Source organism: Sprattus sprattus (assembly GCF_963457725.1).
Source record: "Sprattus sprattus genome assembly, chromosome: 1".
NCBI classification, from domain to species: Eukaryota; Metazoa; Chordata; class Actinopteri; order Clupeiformes; family Clupeidae; genus Sprattus; species Sprattus sprattus.
In genome coordinates this window covers 63,844,240-63,861,739 of record NC_137920.1, presented here as the reverse complement: position 1 = coordinate 63,861,739, position 17,500 = coordinate 63,844,240, and the positions used below count along the sequence as shown (strand labels likewise).

The window sequence follows — 17,500 nt, the reverse complement described above, 5'->3', positions numbered from 1 at the left end:
CTTAAGTCACATATTATGAGATAACACTGACACGATCAGAGTAGGCTATCAAAAATGTTCTTCAGTTCTAGGCCTAGTCTAGTGGAGATCAATGTGTCCTTTGATAGTGAAGCCTGGGTGATAAAACAATATCCCACTTCTATGATGTGTTGGCCCTGCTATGAGAACATGGCCTTTGTGCTGGTTGCTTGATATAACCGAATGTTAAAGAATAGTTTGGTTTCAGGTGAAAATGTTTATCACAGATGGCAATAGCTGGTCAGTTATCGATGCTATTTAGAAAGAGTGAAAAAAGATAAGGAAAGATTTGCAATCAGCTCTGACAACCACTTTACCTCCATCACATCACTGTCTGTAGGTATGTCTCCCAGATCAGTGCTGTGCTCTTTGGTGATGCTTTAGAGGAGCTGGTTAGATTGTAAGAATCCCTCTTTACTCCACAGGATTGTCAATTCTTTAACATGTCCCTTTACTTTGGGAGGCTACATTAATGTCACATTATACCTCAGTGACATTCAGAAATGAAATCTCATTTATTTCATAACCTGTGTAAAAGGAGAGGGGCTTGCCCTGCATTTCGCCTAAGTGCCACAGTGCGCACAGCATCCGCAGATGATTACTATGTCATAAGATAGGAAGAGCGGGTCATAGACTGACAGTGATGAATCGTGACCGGGACAAGCTGCACAAATCTCTCCCTGATAATAAACGGACTCCACACTAAAGATAAGTGACCTCAGAACAAAGCGTATCAGTTGCAGAGGAGATTACTTAAGATATTTTGCCGTTCAAAAATAAAATGTGCTTCTTCTGTCGGTGTCCTCTATGCCCTATCACTGTAGTTCCATTCTTGTTAGCCTGCACTGTGAGAAGGCACAATACTTGACATTATCAACAACAGCATAGCAAAGCACTGTATGTCCCCTTCATAAGAGTTACAAGTTGTATAAGATTTATAAGTGTGGATTCGAGGCATTTTAGAAAATGTGATGCTGGTTGTAGGAGATTAAAAGGGCTCCATGGCAAATACCCTGATTCCAATTCCAAAAGCACCCTCTGTCCGTCTCTTTTATTTCAGGGTCTTGAGCAGAAAGGAGAGATAAAAGTGATATAAAGGCTATTCTATCTAATCTGCTTTTAGCAGTTCAGCTCCAGCTGAATTAGTGGGCATAAGCAGGAGTGGAGATGACAGGATGGGCTCTTTTAGAAGACATACACACACACACACACACACATACACACACACACACACACACACACACACACACACACACACACACACACACACACACATACACACACACACACACACACACCCAAATATGAAAATTCAAATATGCACCCAGCAAACATACACATGCACACACACAAACATACACACACACACACACACACACACACACACACACACACACACACACACACACACACACACACACACACACACACACACACACACACACACACACACACACACACCTATACACACACTCTCTTCCTCTGGTACCCCGGGGCTTAGCACTCCCTCTCTCTCTGCCAGCTGCCCCCCCTGAGATGTGCAGCTCAGCATCCCTTTAGCCCCAAGCCCCCTGACAGAGACAGATGCAGTAGAGGTTGCTACGCTACACTCCATAACCGTGGCAACTTGTTGCGTGGTAACAAGAAGTCGGCTAGAGCAGGGGGACCACCGGCTGAACGCGGTGATCCGAATTAATGGTGCGACCGGGGGCCGCCTCCACCGCAGCCTTCTTCACGCCTCTGTGGAGACGCTAAGCATGGCGGCGCAGAGGTCTCTGGGTGTTGCTCAAGCAAGATGGTGCTAAGCCCCAGCACTGGAGAAAGACTGTGGGTGTGGGTGTAGATGGGGGTGGGGGTGTGGGTGTGGGGGTGGTGTTTAGGTTCTGCCATTGGAAATGTTATGGAGAGTGAAGGAGGCTGAGACCAAAGCAGAATAAAGGAGATGTTTGATCACAGGTGTTGAGAGTGTTTTAGTTTTTTTTTCTTTGGCGTGTGGCTACTAATACAGTTAAATCTCAATCTCTCATCTCTTCACTTTGTCTTATGTAGAGCAATATACACTTGGATAATGGCTTCAATCACATACACACACGCACACGCACACGTACACGCACACAGAGGTGAGGAGAGTGCCTACCTTTGTCTTTGAAGATCTTCTCTCTCTTCATGCTAATGCCACTGTCCCCAATGTCTCCATCAGTAGCATTCAGCACTGTACAACATAGAACATGTGTGAGTACAGAGTGGAGTAGTCGGACAGTAGTGAGACTGAGCAGTGAGTCATAAGTGTATGAGTGAGGGTGTAGAGAGAGTGCTGTAGGTGTGTGTGGAGTGTGTGTGTGTGTGTGTGTGTGTGTGTGTCTGTGTGTGTGTGTGTGTGTGTGTGTGTGTGTGTGTGTGTGTGTGTGTGTGTGTGTGTGTGTGTGTAAGGTGTGTGTGTGCCTGCGTGTGTGTGTGCGTGTGTGTGTATGTGTGTGTGTGTGTGTGTTTGTGTGTGTGTGTGTGTGTATTCCTCACCCAGGCGCTGGGGGCTGTGTGTGTGTGGGTTGGGGGAGCTGGAGGCAGAGCTGCTTGGGTGGGAGTGTGAGGAGGGCTGGGAGGCTGGGCGAGGAGCTTCCTCCAGGGATGGAGCTGGAGAAAGACTGTCCTGCACACATTCCTGAAACACCCACACACACAAACAAGAAAACGGGATCAGAATCACAGAACTATTCCCTTAAACACATGCTTGGAACAAGTACAAACACAAACAAAATTAAGCAACATGAGTGTGTTGGTGTGTGTGTGTGTGTATGCTTGTGTGCTTGTGTGAGTGTGTGTGTGTGTGTGTGTGTGTGTGTGTGTGTGTGTGTGTGTGTGTGTGTGTGTGTGTGTGTGTGTGTGTGTGTGTGTGTGTGTGTGTGTGGAAATGCACCGCTGTGTGTTGAGAGGGTGTCTGACCCAAGCATAATTAAATATATACATATATTACACTGTGAGCCCCTGGCTATCACGTTACATTAAGACACAAAAGCTACACTTCTAGCTTCTCTCAGTCTGCTTGCTACTCTCTGTGGAGTGATACTGAACACACAGAGACATCCTTTCTGCAGAGCTCGACAGAGAGACAACATTAGTTTTCAAACCCAGAGTAAATAGTAAAAGCGTTCCTATGATATCTCCCGACAGCAGCAGACACTGTGTGCAATCCATGTGGAATACAATGTGTGCACGTGTGTATGTGTGTGTGTGTGTCTGCGCGTGTGTGTGTGTGTGTGTGTGTGTGTGTGTGTGTGTGTGTGTCTGCGTGTGTATAGTCTCTCTGCTCCTGTGAGCTGTCAGCTGAGGCACGGTGCTCTCTCTCATCTCGCCTGCTCTGTAGACTATTGTCTCAGCCTGGAATTCCTCCTACAACTTGCCTGCGGTGCTACATGTCACACACACACTCACCGACACACACACACACACACACACTCACTCACCCACACACACACTCACAAGGATCTACGTTTCCCCGAGCTAACCTTAGCAATTAGCGACTGACTAGGGGGATGTTAAATGCATTGTAAGCGGCTTGCTGCGAGGTTCCTAAGTGTCAAGACCTGTTACAGAAACATGTACCTGAAATGGAATTTAACACAGTGGTTTGCAATGCTCAAATAACATTACTTTATGTGTGATTATAATTGAGTTCTGTGGGCCATTTAGCTAATGCTAGTCTGTGTGCCTGTGTGGCTGTGAGAGAGAGAGAGAAGTGTGTTTGTGTTATGGAGACTGTGTGAGAGCATTGGAGGTAAAGAAAGTGTGAGGGTCAATGAGTGTGATTCTGTGAGCATTTGTGCGTGCATGTGAGTGTGTGTGCGTGTGCGTGTTCGTGTTCGTGCGTGTGCGTGTGCGTGTGCGTGTGCGTGTGTGTGTGCTATGTGTGTGCGTGTGCGTGTGAACGCATGCCTCCTGTTTGTGCCCTACCTTGATGACAGAAGCTCCGGCTCGGGACAGTGGACTGTGCATCTGAGCGGCAGCCGCCATGTTGGCAATGGTGTTCAGGTGGTTCATCTGGTTCATCGCCATGGCAACGGAGGCTGGTGGCAGACTGACGGGCAGCAGGGGGTGGGGCATCATCATGAAGGGCAGATCCAGACCTGAGGAGGGAGAGAGAGAGAGAGAGAGAAAGAGAGAAAGAGAAAAAGAGAGAACATTTGATATGTAAACATGCATATCACACAAATAAAGGAAAATAGTGAATAATTCAGAATGTCTAATCGCAACACCATACATAATGAGTGAGTGAATATGGGCATGAAATTGATTTGCAGATGACTCAATTTTCGAGCTGTAAGTGTTTGATGCAATTTTCAGGACAATCTGTATTGACTGAATATTCTGTGTGAGCCTAAATGAGAGCATCTTTGCTAATGGCTGCCATGCATGCACACATATTTACTGTGTGAAGTGATTTGCATAACTATGTACAAGAAAATGAAAATGATTCTATTACCGGGTCTACTGTCCGTACCAGTCAGCAAGGCTTTTTTTCTGCAAGGAACCATTTTGGAAACTCACCCCTTAATTAACCTAATGGTAGACTTTAATTCTAAGTTCTAAACTAGTCCTTAAACCTACTCAGTGAGTTTAATTAAAGTGGAGGAAGGAACATGGGTGAGAGGAGGAGAAGAGGCGTACAATAAGAGGTGGCATTGAGATGAAACGTAGAGTTCAAGGAAGGAAGAAGAGGCAGCAGGAGGGAATTGAAGAAAAGAATAAGTGAGTGAGGAAGTGAGGGATGGAGTGAGGGAGTGAGGAAGGGAGGAAGGGATTGATGGAGTGAGAGAGTGAGGAAGGCAGGGAGGGAGAGTGGGAGTGAGGAAGGGAGGGAGGGAGTGAGGGAGTGAGGAAGGGAGGGAGGGAGAGTGGGAGTGAGGAAGGGAGTGAGGGAGTGAGGAAGGGAGGAAGGGAGTGATGGAGTGAGGGAGTGAGGAAGGGAGGGAGGGAGGGAGGGAGGAAGAGTGGGAGGGAGGGAGGGAGAGTGGGAGGGAGGGAGGGAGTGAGTGAGGAAGGAAGGGAGGGAGACAGGTAGGAAGGGAATGAATGCATGAGTGAGTGAGTGAGGAGGAGAAAATATAAAGATAAAGGTTGGCGAATCTTTAGCCAAAAGAACTGATGGTTGGCCAAGAGGTGAAGAAGAGGCAGAGGGAGGGAATGAAAAGAACGAGTGAGTGAGCGAGTGAGTGAGTGAGTGAGCAGGAGAGTGGGGGAGGAGAGGGCGATAAGGAGGTCAAGGGCTTTGGGGTTTGGACACCCAGAGGGACTCACGGTTGGCCAGCAGGTGGTTCTGCTGCAGGGAGCTAAGCTGGGCGCTGGAGAGGCCGTGCTGGGCGGCCAGGCTGCCGGGACCCAGGCCGAGGTGCCCCATGCCTGAGGGGGGGGACTGCAGCTTCTCCTTGTCCCAGGAAGACTCGCTGCCGCCTGGGGAGGAGGGAGAGAGACACCAGGGAAGCAGGGAGAGTGAATGGGTGGTTCGACCTTGTGGGATGATGGAACAATACAGGTGGGCTGGAACTGTGGAAGGGTAGCTCTGGGTGAAGAACATAACAAGGAATCTAACTTCTACAGGACCAAAGAAGTTCTGCTGCATAATCTGTTCAAAGATCTGACATCTGATTTTCTGTTAGATGTGACTTGGGAGCCTAGGCCTGACATCAAGTCTAGACATAAAGTCCCCCTACCTGCATGTGGATCTATAGAGGGAGAATCTGTGATCTTACTACAGACATGTTTAAAAGGCCTAAAATCACTAAATGGAGACAGTGTGGTACGCAATGTGTGGCTACATCCAACGTCAGACAGAATCATCGCACAGTGCAGAAAAAGACTTTGACCATGGAAGCAATTCATAAAATGGTGGCTGAAGCACCACTAGCAGGTGTCCAGGGACAACAAGGAATACACATACTGATTCGTACAGGGACCAATTATGGTAATCAGAGATCTAATTTACATAAGAACAAAATGATGATAATCTGAGAAGCCTTTTAAAATATATATTTTTAAAGTATAACATTTCCGTTGAACACAAAACAACAACTCAACCATACAAACGGGCCTCTACGCTCTTGTTTACAAGGCAGAGAATCACGGCATCTTTTCCACCAAAGGGTTAACCCACTCCAGTCAATCTCACTTGGGCCAGAGTGTCTCATATACATAAATAAATCAATAAAACAGAATGCAATGGAGAACCAGGTTGCAGAGGAGAGATGGTTGGGGGGTGGGGGGGTTGGGGGCTGAATTGACTTAAGTAGAACCGCAGTAAGGGGTGGGGTGGGGTGGTGGGGGTGGTAGATGGTGCAGGGAAGTGGGGAGAGTGAAAACTGGAGGAGGAGGAATCGAAATCATTGTATAATTCTGCTTAATAAGCAAGAGAAGTCCTGGGAGTGCAATAACAGATGGTGTTTTTGCAACAGATTGCGGTGAGTGATTCTTTTAATAATAATGCGAATTAAATTCTTCCTCTGTAGAATCCCAGCTCGTTCATCAGGGAGCTGTTTGAATGAGAGCAAAAAACAGGCAGCTAAACTAATGATGGAGCTCAACACCTGAGACCGTGAGTGTGTGTGCGTATGTGTGTGCATGCACCTTTGTGAGTGTGTATGTGTGTGGGTGTTTTTGTGTTTGTTTGTGTGTGTGTGTGTGTGTGTGTGTGTGTGTGTGTGTGTGTGTGTGTGTGTGTGTGTGAATGTGTGAGTGTGTAGGTGTGGGTGTGTGTGTGTGTGTGTGTGTGAGGGAATTATTGTGTGAAGTGTGTGAGTGTAAATTTGAATAAGAGAGTCAATGCAAGCACTCGCTGATGATCACATTAAAGCTCCACAAACCCAGAGCAATCTCTTGGTGATTAGTATATAATTTGTGCTTGGGAAAGGCCAATCGTCTTATTAGACTCAAAAATAAAACAACGCGTGTCTCCAAACGAGAGGGATCAAATGAGGAAAGATCAGGATCAAGCACGTTAAAGTATCCAAACATATGAACACTTACTGCTTGAAGAGTCCTCCCACTTTAAAAATAAAAAAAGGAAAAAAAACTACAAAAAAACTAACGAAAAACCAACATTTCAGATGCTACTTATAGTGTTTTATTGGACACCCAATAACTCAACTGCTTGACCTCATGCGGCAGAAACGACAGCAGCGGAACCTCTGCGCGTGCTTATGTGCACGTCGGTGCCGTATATCAGAGCGGGCCAGGCTGAACTATCTCCAGAGCTGGTGCTGATGGCCCATTTGGGCCGAGTCCAAAGGCTCCTCAAGTGCTGGCTGGCGCTGTAATTAGCCAATGACTGTGCCAGCGTGGAATGAGAGAGAGATGGATAGAGAGAAGGAAAGCGAGAGATGTATGTAGAGAGAAAAAGAGAGAGAGATGTGTGTGTGTGTGTGTGGAGAGACAGGGAATGAGTGAGAGTACGTGAGGATGTGTGGGAGAGAGAAGGATAGATAGATGTGATATGAGGTGAGAGAGAGAGAGAGACCATTAACACAGCGAATCTGCAGCCTGTCCGTCCGTCAGTCATGCTTTGAGAATGTGTCCATCACGCTGGCCCTCCCCTGTCCCCCGCTGCCAGAGCTGGTTAACAGAATCCTTTTTAAAGACCCCCCATAACTCCCACCCCTACCCCCCCTTCCATAATTAACAGACCCCACTCATCCCTCTTCCACGTCCCGCATCAGCCCGCTCCCACTTCCGCACCCCCCTCCCTCCACCCAGTGTCCCTCGTTGTTCATTTCTTTTTTTCTCCCATCTACTTTTAAGCACTTTTTTTCCTCCTCCCTTCCGCAAGAAATCAATTAAGACACAGGGATCCAAGGACACTGTGGTGTGTTAGGGAGCCAATGCTGAGAAGGGTCACCTCTTCATCGATTGCTGCAGGTCGGAGGAGAACGTGACTGTGTTTGTGTCCACTACCGAGCCAAGTGTCTTAAACTCAGTGAACACGGCTACATCTCCAGCAACTTGAAGGCGTTGCTTTTCGTCCGTTGTTCGTTTAGTTTTTGCTGGTTAGTTTTAAGTCTAAGCGACGGTAACATTAAACAAACGTAAAGCTTGCCAGATAGATGAACGGTCATCTTTAACTCTGGTATATCTGGAAGAGATTGCAACATCATGTCCTCATCAACAAAAGGCGTGACAGAAGCAGGATATCCCGATTGTAAAAACTACTCCAGTGTTGAGCGTCAGTTCAACAATGGTGTTATGGGTGCCAGCATTCCTTCTACAAGCATCCTACCATGAGTGCAAAAATACAGTGATGGAGAAACTGAGACAAAGAGAGTCAGATAGACACACCCAAGGCCTGACAGGTCAACTTGGCAGAAACTGGATTTCTGGTTTCAGTTACAGCACATAAACATCTTTAGAAAAACTTGCAAAAGAATACAAACACGAGCATAATATTTTTGTCTGGGGAAGTTATACAAAAGGTTTGGGACCCAGTGGGTCGGGGCAGGCCAGTGAGACACAAGTGTGCTTTTTATTGTTTTTATTGGCAGTAGATCCAATTGGCAGTAGATTCTCTTTCAAACCCAGTTTCATCACATGCTCACATCAGTTTTAGTTAGTTAGTAAGTTTAGTGTTGGTATAAGATCTTATCTCATAGTTTGCTTCTTTGTCATTCTATGATGTTCTACTAAGCCAAAAAGGTCCTCTATTAGTGAAAGTTATAACTATATAAATAACTGTATTATAAATATGCTATTATTTGTTTAAAACAGAGATGGGCTTTAACCTCCCAAAATGGCTATGTTTAGCAAATTACTTTGGATTTGAACGTGTGGATGCGACTGTATGTGTGTGTGTGTTTGTGTGTGTGTGGTTTGGGAGCGTAGATGCACCACTGTCTGACCCCTTTTAGTTTGCGTGAGAGACGGGGGTAAACAAAGTGTGCATTTTGTTTACTGGAGAGGACCCATCGCTGGCCGGGAGGGTGGCCTCTCGAGTGTGTGAGTGCGCGTCGTGTTTACTTCTCCGCAAACAAACCTCCAGCTAACGCGGCCGGACCCAGGCAGGCCCCCGGAGCAGAAGCGGGGTGGTGTTTTCTCAGAGTGCTCGCGTCATGCGGGTTAGTTAGCAACAACCCCCCCCCACCCCCTTCCTCCCCTCTGCTCAGCTCACTGGTCTAATGATGCATGTGCTGGTGCGGTGTCTCTTACTGAACTGTGTTGGTGTTCAGGGTTTGTGTAAATAGAGCTTGATGAGTGCATGCTGAGCTGGGGCACATGAAGGTTTGAGGCCGGCCGAAGATGGGAAGAGTCTTCTGAGTCACCGGTGTGTGTATGCTCAGTGCTCGGCACTATCGTCATAACTACCAGCATGTTATGAGGTGAACCCTGTTCTTTTATACATGGTCCACATTCTATGTTTTATAATATATAACCATGTCCATACATGCATACATACATACATACATACATACATACATACATATATATATATATATATATATATATATACACCCACCCCCCCCACCCCCCCCCCCCCCCCCCACACACACACACATACACACACACACTCACACACACACACACACCAATGACACTGAGGGAGTGTTATCTGGATCCACTGTAAAAACTACTTTTTCGTTGAGAAGCTCACGTCCAGAGGACGGAACTGTAGATACTGTGGCAATGTCGCAGTGCTCCATTAATTGAGGCATTGGAATTCAGAGAGTTCTTTCTATGCAGGAGTAATTATATTTCTAGCTTACTAATGAAGAGGTCAAAAAGCTCATTTCATAACGACTACACCTCCCAGCCTATTCCTCTCTGAGGAGTCATTCCGACGGAAAGCTGAGCAACAGAGGACTATGGCCTCGGCTTTATCACAGCAATGCCAATCTATTCTAGAAAAGTCTCACAAGTCCAAGCCTGCACACACACACACAGACACACTCACACACACACACAGAGACACACACACACACACACACACACATACACACATTCATTTTATATTGTATTTCACATTTAGATACATACACCCACAAGTCAGCATAAAAAAAGCATACACACCAACACCAGACTTTTTCCCTGCTAACGGTATAATACACGTGCATGCAAGCAAGTACACACAAACACACTCAGGCACACATATGTACTCTCTCTTCCTCCCTTCCTCTCTCTCTCTCTCTCTCTCTCTCTCTCACACATACACACACACACACACACACTCTTTCATTCACTCACTCATTCAATCATACACTCTCACTCAGTCATTCTTACACTCTCTCTCACTCACTCACACACTCTTACACACACACACACACTCTCTCTCTCCCTCTCTCAGACACACACACACACACACACACACACACACTCACACACACACACACACACAGACACACACACTCTCTCTCTCACACACACACACACACACACTGTCCGGGAGCACATTAACAGCTTGTAGCTGGTGCGGGTGGAGGGCGGCACGCTGGCACTCTGTTTGTCATATTTCTTGTGGGCCTCGCCATCTGCCGGGGTGGCATTTTCATGGCTGTTTACCCCGACTCCCGCCAAGGAATCATCTGCCACCGCATAATGCCGGCCTCCGCAGAAAAAACGGGGATTAAGTTGGTAATGCAACTGAGACTATTGCTAATTTGGTGTAATTGGGAAGAAATGAAGATAAATGAGGGTGAGGAAGGCAAAGGCAATCAGTGCAGCCGGCAGTACAGCTGTGCTTTTGGCCAAATTCACCCCCACTGCCACCCACCAACCCCACCCCACCTCAACCCCCCAACACCACCCCCCACTCTACACACACACACACAAACAAACACACACACACAAACAGCATGCACACAAGGTGCACACAAAGAAACACACACACACACACACATACCTGACACACAGACCGCCTACATCCAACAAGGTACTTGCAAACCCAAACATTTAAATAATAAATATGCTCACATAAGAAAGGGAAAGCAGTGGAAGGGGGGTGAGGGGGGGGGCTCTGGTCAGTGTAGCAGCATGGCAGTGTGGCAGGGCAGGGCAGGCGCTGTTCAGATCTCAGTTGGTTAGGCATGGCTAATTGGGTTGGGGGTGTTTCGAGGGAGGGGGCGGGGGTGAGGGAGGGGTTTTGGGTTGGAGTCTTATGGGGTTGACCTTCAGACTGACCTTCTCATTTGCATTGTATTACAAAGGGGCTATAGAGCAATATTTTGACTTCCCAATATTTAGGATATAGTGGGGTTTTAGCTTAAGCTAAAGTTTAAGCTTAAGGGTTTGTGGCCTTTGGTTTTAGCCTTAGAGTTTGTGGCCTTTTCTGACAAATTCATCTTAACTGCCACAATTTAAATTGCGATTTCGGTAAATTGCGGTTGCTTTATATAGCATACTGCTGTTGTGCTGTACTGGAGCATGCACAAGGATTCTCAGTTAGATTGACAGCTACTGATTGCCCCTCCATATCCCCTGCCTCCACAGCTGAAGGTTAGTAGCATGATGGCGAGTGTAGGCACGGTGTGTGTGTGTGTGTGTGTATGTATGTGTGAGTGACTGTCTGTGTCTATGTGTGTTTGAGTGGCAGTGTATTTTTTGGGGGCATCGGTAGGGTGCCCACTGCGCCCCTTGTGTACCCCTTCGCCGTGCCAGACACCCCTCTGGCAGCAGCCCTTCCCCCCTTACATACACACCCTTCCTGCTCTGCACAGATGTCCCCCTCCCCACCCAACACACCCAAATATAGATTCACACACAGACACACACACACACACACACACACACACACACCCAACACATTGTACACACACACTGCAGCCCCTCGAAGAGGACATCCTTCAAGGCCATACATCAGCCCCATGGTGATGAGACATCTGCACAGGCCCACCGTGTGTGTGTGTGTGTGTGTGTGTGTGTGTGTGTGTGTGTGTGTGTGTGTGTGTGTGTGTGTGTGAGTGTGTGTGTGCTGTTCATCCTCTCCCTAGTGCGACACAGCAGAGAGAATTCATCAAATTTATTAGGATGGGAGATGCTGCTGCTCAAACGAATGCAATAGCTGCCCAGCATGGCTGCATGGCAGAGGGTTGTATCTACAGCCCCTGCAAATCTCCAGAGGCCCTAACCATGCACTCCAGACCTTTAAATCAACCACAGAGTGGAGAGACTGCTGCATGTCCAGAAACTTCCTTGTAGAGCCACCCACTGTAAAGATTCAACGTTCGAAATGACACTTCCTATCTTCACCATCACAACTAGAGCTGATCAGCCACCACAGATAGACATAATGACGGTTATGTTATTTCCGTCAAATCTGTCGAGTGTGAAATCATCCCTCTTTCTGTCAAGGTAAAGATGGCATCATCACCCAGGGAACACTGACAGATCCCTGTGTGTCTCCATATGTTTACACTAACACCCGCCCACTAGTGTCGAGGATTTGAAGGGCTAAGGTTTTCATTAGGGATTGGGAAACTGTAGTCAATAACAAAGGAGTAATGAAGAGGAAGAAGCACTAGCAACAGCAGAGGAAAAAGAAGCAGAAGAGAAGAAAAACATTTAAATTGCGAGTCATTAACTCCCATCCCAGAACAATGCAAGTACAACTCACTGGAGGCTCGGTGAAGGGAGAGGTGTTTGGATTGGAAGTGAAACTGATTAAAGAGAGGCGTTAATGAAGTGTTAATTGCTGTGAGGAGCTGCATGAAGGCAGGAGGATTCAGATAGTTCTGACAGGGAGCAAATGGGCTCTGTTTTCACACACGCCTATAAGTCGCTAAGGGAAGGACCTATACGTTGCTAAGGGAAGGACCTGGAGAAAAGCGAAAGGGAGCCGCACAGATTTTTGCAAGGCAAATATGAGCAGTGTTGAAATATATAGGGTCCCTAAACTCAGCCCTGGTGGACTCCAAAGAATTCCACATGGTGGGATAACAAAAAGAACAGAGGAACACAGATTCGCATTTCTATGCTAGTAGTCGGGGAACAAAATTTGACAGGATGTTGTCTTTAGAGGCCAAGCTGCAAAGAATAACTAAGAGGCACAAGCCTGTGCAGTCTCACCGGATCCCAACTGGAAAGATGCTAAACCAATCAAATGCATTTAAAACAGGAAGACTCTAGATAACCTGAGTATCATATATTTCACTTAATCTTCTGTGGTGATGTCTATGGGGAAAGTTGGGGAAAGTTTTTTCACTTTTCCTGTCTCATTCTGAATGGCTAAACATAACTCTCAAAGTCTCAAAAGTCACTCAATGTTTCTTGTGGAGATGAGGGCTGAGAGTTAAACAAGCTGAAAGTTTTACAGTGAGATAAAATAAGTAAAAAAAGAAAAGATACATTTTAGTTCACATAAAAAACTACATCCATATCTGGTTAACACCTTCTTACAGGACATATGTACGTATCTATCCACATCTGTTTTTACAGATTTGGAACATATCTGGTTATGCATACTAATCAAACCAATTGAATAGGGCTATGAATCTCTCAGTTCCAAAAAGTGCCAACTGCAGGAAGCAAGGACTTGATCTGAGTAACAGGAAAGTCTACATCTCAAGTCATTATGCCAACAGCTGCTTGTACATACAGTGCCTCAATATTCTCTTTCCCTCCAAATACAGAGCTAACTACTTTTGGACGACGCGCACACACTCTCAATTAGCCAGGATTTATTTATAGAGCCTCCTACGGCTAAACATTCGGGGTTCTCATTATGGCCTCCGAGTGAGTCCCTTTGCATTGTGCTCCTCAACGGCTTTTGTGTTGCCCAAGACGGTGCGCACTCTCTCACTTAGCCTCATCACAGGCAGACATTAATGGCCATCAGAGAGCCGTGTTCCCTTTGAACGGCTCACGGCGGCTCCCCTTTGATCACAAGGAGCGCTTGCTTCACAGACGGTGGAGGAAGATGTCTCTTTGATATGGGCCCATGCGTTTACATATCAATGAGTGCCACCAAAAGATCGGTTTCGAAAGAGAGAGAGAGAGAGCAAGAGAGACAGGGAGAGAGGGCAAAAAAAGGAGTGAGAAGGAGAGAGAGAGAGAGAGAGAGAGGGAGGCGGATGTAGAGGGGAAAGGTGTAAAGCGGAAAGAGAGATTGAACAGAAGAGGATAAAGAAAAGCGCAAGAGAGCGTCCAGAAAACATGGCTGTTGTCGTGCAAGTTAGCTGCAGGCTTCGGTCATCCGGGGAGGGGGGGGTGGGGGAGGTTGGGGGTGTGAAGGGTTCTAGAAACTTCCATCTCACTGTGAGCCTGGGACCTGTCAGGTGTTTATCCCTGACTGGCCGTGGCTCATTTGGCGTTTGGAACAGGAGTTTTGGGGAACTTAACAGGTTTTCATTAGGCATCGTTCTGAGGCTCATTTGGAATCAATCCCCTCTCGGACACTCGTGCCGGCTACTGTGTCAGTCTGGATGAAAAATGATCCGGAGCTGGAGAGGGGGAAGGCGGTGGGAGGGGTTGTCCACATGGACTCCCCGTTCGTTGTGCGTGCCCTGGTCCGTTAATACAGTATCATCTGGTCGGAAGAGCGGGCAATTCCCACATCTCATTACCGACAGGAACCATCCCATTAGCAGGGCTAAAGGTTTCAGACTAAATACAGTGTGTGTATGTGTGTGTGTGTGTGTGTGTGTGAGTGCCTGAATGTGTGCATGGAGGACACATTTTTTTTGCTGTATTTTCACCCTCTCATTCTCAATCCCCTTATTAGTTTATTTGTAAGGTTGAAGTTGTGCACTTGTATGTGAGTCCACATGTGCCTATTTGTGAGACCATACATGGTGCAAAAATGTGTTCATGAATATATGTGAGTGTGCATTTGTGTGTGTGTGTGTGTGTGTGTTCATGAAATCTAAATCTTCATGTGTATGTGCCCGCCAAATACCCCCCCTACACACACAAACTTTTAGCTTTCAGGATATCTGTTAATCAACGACACCATCCATGCTACGTCAGAAATGGAGAGAGAAGTTAACCATTACAGCGGTAAACTAGTCCACTCCTAATATAGCCTTTCTATGCACCTGCGCTTAGCTGATCCATTTAAACTCTGGATGAGAATAAGCAGAAACACGTTTATTCTCCGTAAAGCATTAGTTCGACCTTCCAAGGCTTTACCACGTTGTCAGTGTCAATGGATAGAAAATGTAATCTAATTCATCTAAATCTGATATGGTTTTGATATGACAATTCTTTTCAAAACTGATTGTAAAGCCCAATTTCTTTGTGTATCCATCTAAAGCAGATGCTGAAAATACACTTCTCCAGCTCCAGTAGCCTGTGTGGTAGCTGTGGGAGGAGGCTTCAAACTGGACTGAAAATGTAAGCTATTCAGAGACTGAAATTCTATTTAAGATGTACTTCATATGGATACTGAATGTCTATTAATGAAATGAAATACAGTGGCTTGCAAAACCCCCTTGAAACTCATCACCATTTTCACAATTACTAAATATTTTCCCAATCAGTATATTTATTGCATATATGTATTGCATACCATTTATGGTGTAGTATATTACTAACAGCAATGTTTTTATGTGTCTGTTAACAATACAAATAAATAATTTGAAGTGCACAGTGCTTTTGAATTCCAGATTAAGGCAGATGATAAATGATTTGCAAATAATACAGTAATGCTACCTAAGAGTGGTTAAAACAGATAGATATAAACTAGCATAAAACTCACTCTGTCGAAGGGTCATCAGCCAGGCTGTGAAAAAACAGAGGGAAATAAAGACTAAAGAGACATGGTGATTCAAATGCATAAGTGAGGAAAATTATCAAAATGTTTTGATGTCCAATTGAGCACCATTGCATCCATAGGAAGGAATCAGAGGTTTCATCAAAGCCCCCCTTTTCTTTTAGAAAAGGTTGCCTCCTAAACCAAGCGTCCCGAGGAGGATATTAACTGGTGAGGGGGGCCACCAAAGTGCAGCCATCACCCCCAAAACATCAGTTCAGTAACTAGAATTGGGGTGCAGGTGTAGAAGTCCACAATCTTAAGAGCACTCCATAAAACTTGACTCTACTGGAGGGTGGCAAAAAAAAGCCAATGCTGTTGAAGATCCACAGTAAAGTATGTATGGAGGTTGCTAAGGATGTGGGAAAGGGGTTTTATGGTCACATGAGACCAAATACAGCTTTCTGGCCAATCCTCAAAGCGCAACAAGTGACATAGATCTAACATTGTCAATGCCTCAAGGAACTCAGCAGTAGTAACATGGTAATGTGGGGATATTTCTCATCCGCAGAGACTGGGAAACTTTTTAGAATTCCAGGACGGCCATCCCAAGAACCTAGATGTTCTATATGAAATCTACCAGGAAGAAAGAGGAAAAAGCACGGCAGAACAATGTCCAAAGCAAAGGCGGATCCACTCCAAAAGACTTGAGGCTGTTATGGCAGCAAAGGGGTTCTCTTCCAAGTATTAATGTCTAGGGGTTGAATACTTATGCAAGCACAATATTTTGGTTTTTAATCACTTCATTAATTTTAGTAGACAAATCACTAATTAAGGCTTTAGAATTATACTGAAGATTGAAACCGGCTGAATCTCAGATTTTTGGTCAATGGTTACTGAACAGTTAACAGTTTTGATTGATTCAATTAGTAGTTGCAGAGTAAAATACACTTTTAATGTCCTGGTAATGCGACTGCCTTTAGGTGCATTCAGCTACAAGGAATGAAGAAAAACTTCCCCAGGGGAGGATGCCCCTGAATGCCCTTTGCCCCCCACTGTGTCTGTCTGTGAGCATGTGTGTACTCTGATAGATCTCTAGTGCTGGGCCGCTCTTCATCATAGTGGTCAGTGTCTATGTGTGTGTGTGTGTGTGTGTGTGTGTGTGTGTGTGTGTGTGTGTGTGTGTGTGTGTGTGTGTGCACACGCGCGTGTGGCCTTTCTGTCCTACTGAGACGGATGATTTATGGAACATTAATTTCTGATGCCCGGAACGTGGGGGAATATTTCTGCTAAAGGACAAAAGAATGGGCAGATTTGTGATATGTCAGCAGGATACCGAGACAGAGACCAGAGCGGCGGTACTTAGGCTGGTCGAGGTGACAGCAGTTCTTTGATCCATAAATATTGTTTGTGCCACCCCTTTTCTTTTCAAGACAGAGGACCCGAGCGAAAAAGAGGTCATGCTATTTCAGGTCTTTCATTCCTTGGACTGCTGTTCCATTTCAAAAACCATCAGTGACGAACGAGATTAAGACACATTATTGATTGACCACTTGAGTTGCAATGAAGCTTAGAAAATCATGTCACTTAACAGTGCTGAGTGTCATGTGTATGAAGAATTGCAGACTTCAGGGTCTGTCTACACTGTGCAATGTGATCTTATAAGAGCATGTATTATGCCCTCACAAGGCACTACTGAACTCTTATCAGAGAGAGAAAATCAGGTGCTGAGATATTTAATACGATCTTACACATAGATAACATAGTGATAGGCACATACACACAGCGACAGATAAAAAAATGAAAAAGAAAAAATATCTGTTAATG

At 45.8% G+C, this 17,500-nt stretch overlaps 1 protein-coding gene across 1 annotated transcript in view; it reads right to left on the bottom strand.

Annotated features, from left to right (window-relative positions):
- Positions 1-17,500, bottom strand: part of dacha (dachshund a) — a 137,714-nt gene that overhangs the window by 25,269 nt on the left and 94,945 nt on the right. Inside the window, exons 4-7 of the mRNA XM_080856187.1 lie at positions 5,311-5,463; positions 3,967-4,139; positions 2,536-2,677; positions 2,156-2,230 (exon numbers count right to left, since the gene is read on the bottom strand). Coding sequence (XP_080712313.1) covers positions 2,156-2,230; positions 2,536-2,677; positions 3,967-4,139; positions 5,311-5,463 — 543 coding nt within the window. The remainder of the gene's footprint in view (positions 1-2,155; positions 2,231-2,535; positions 2,678-3,966; positions 4,140-5,310; positions 5,464-17,500) is intronic.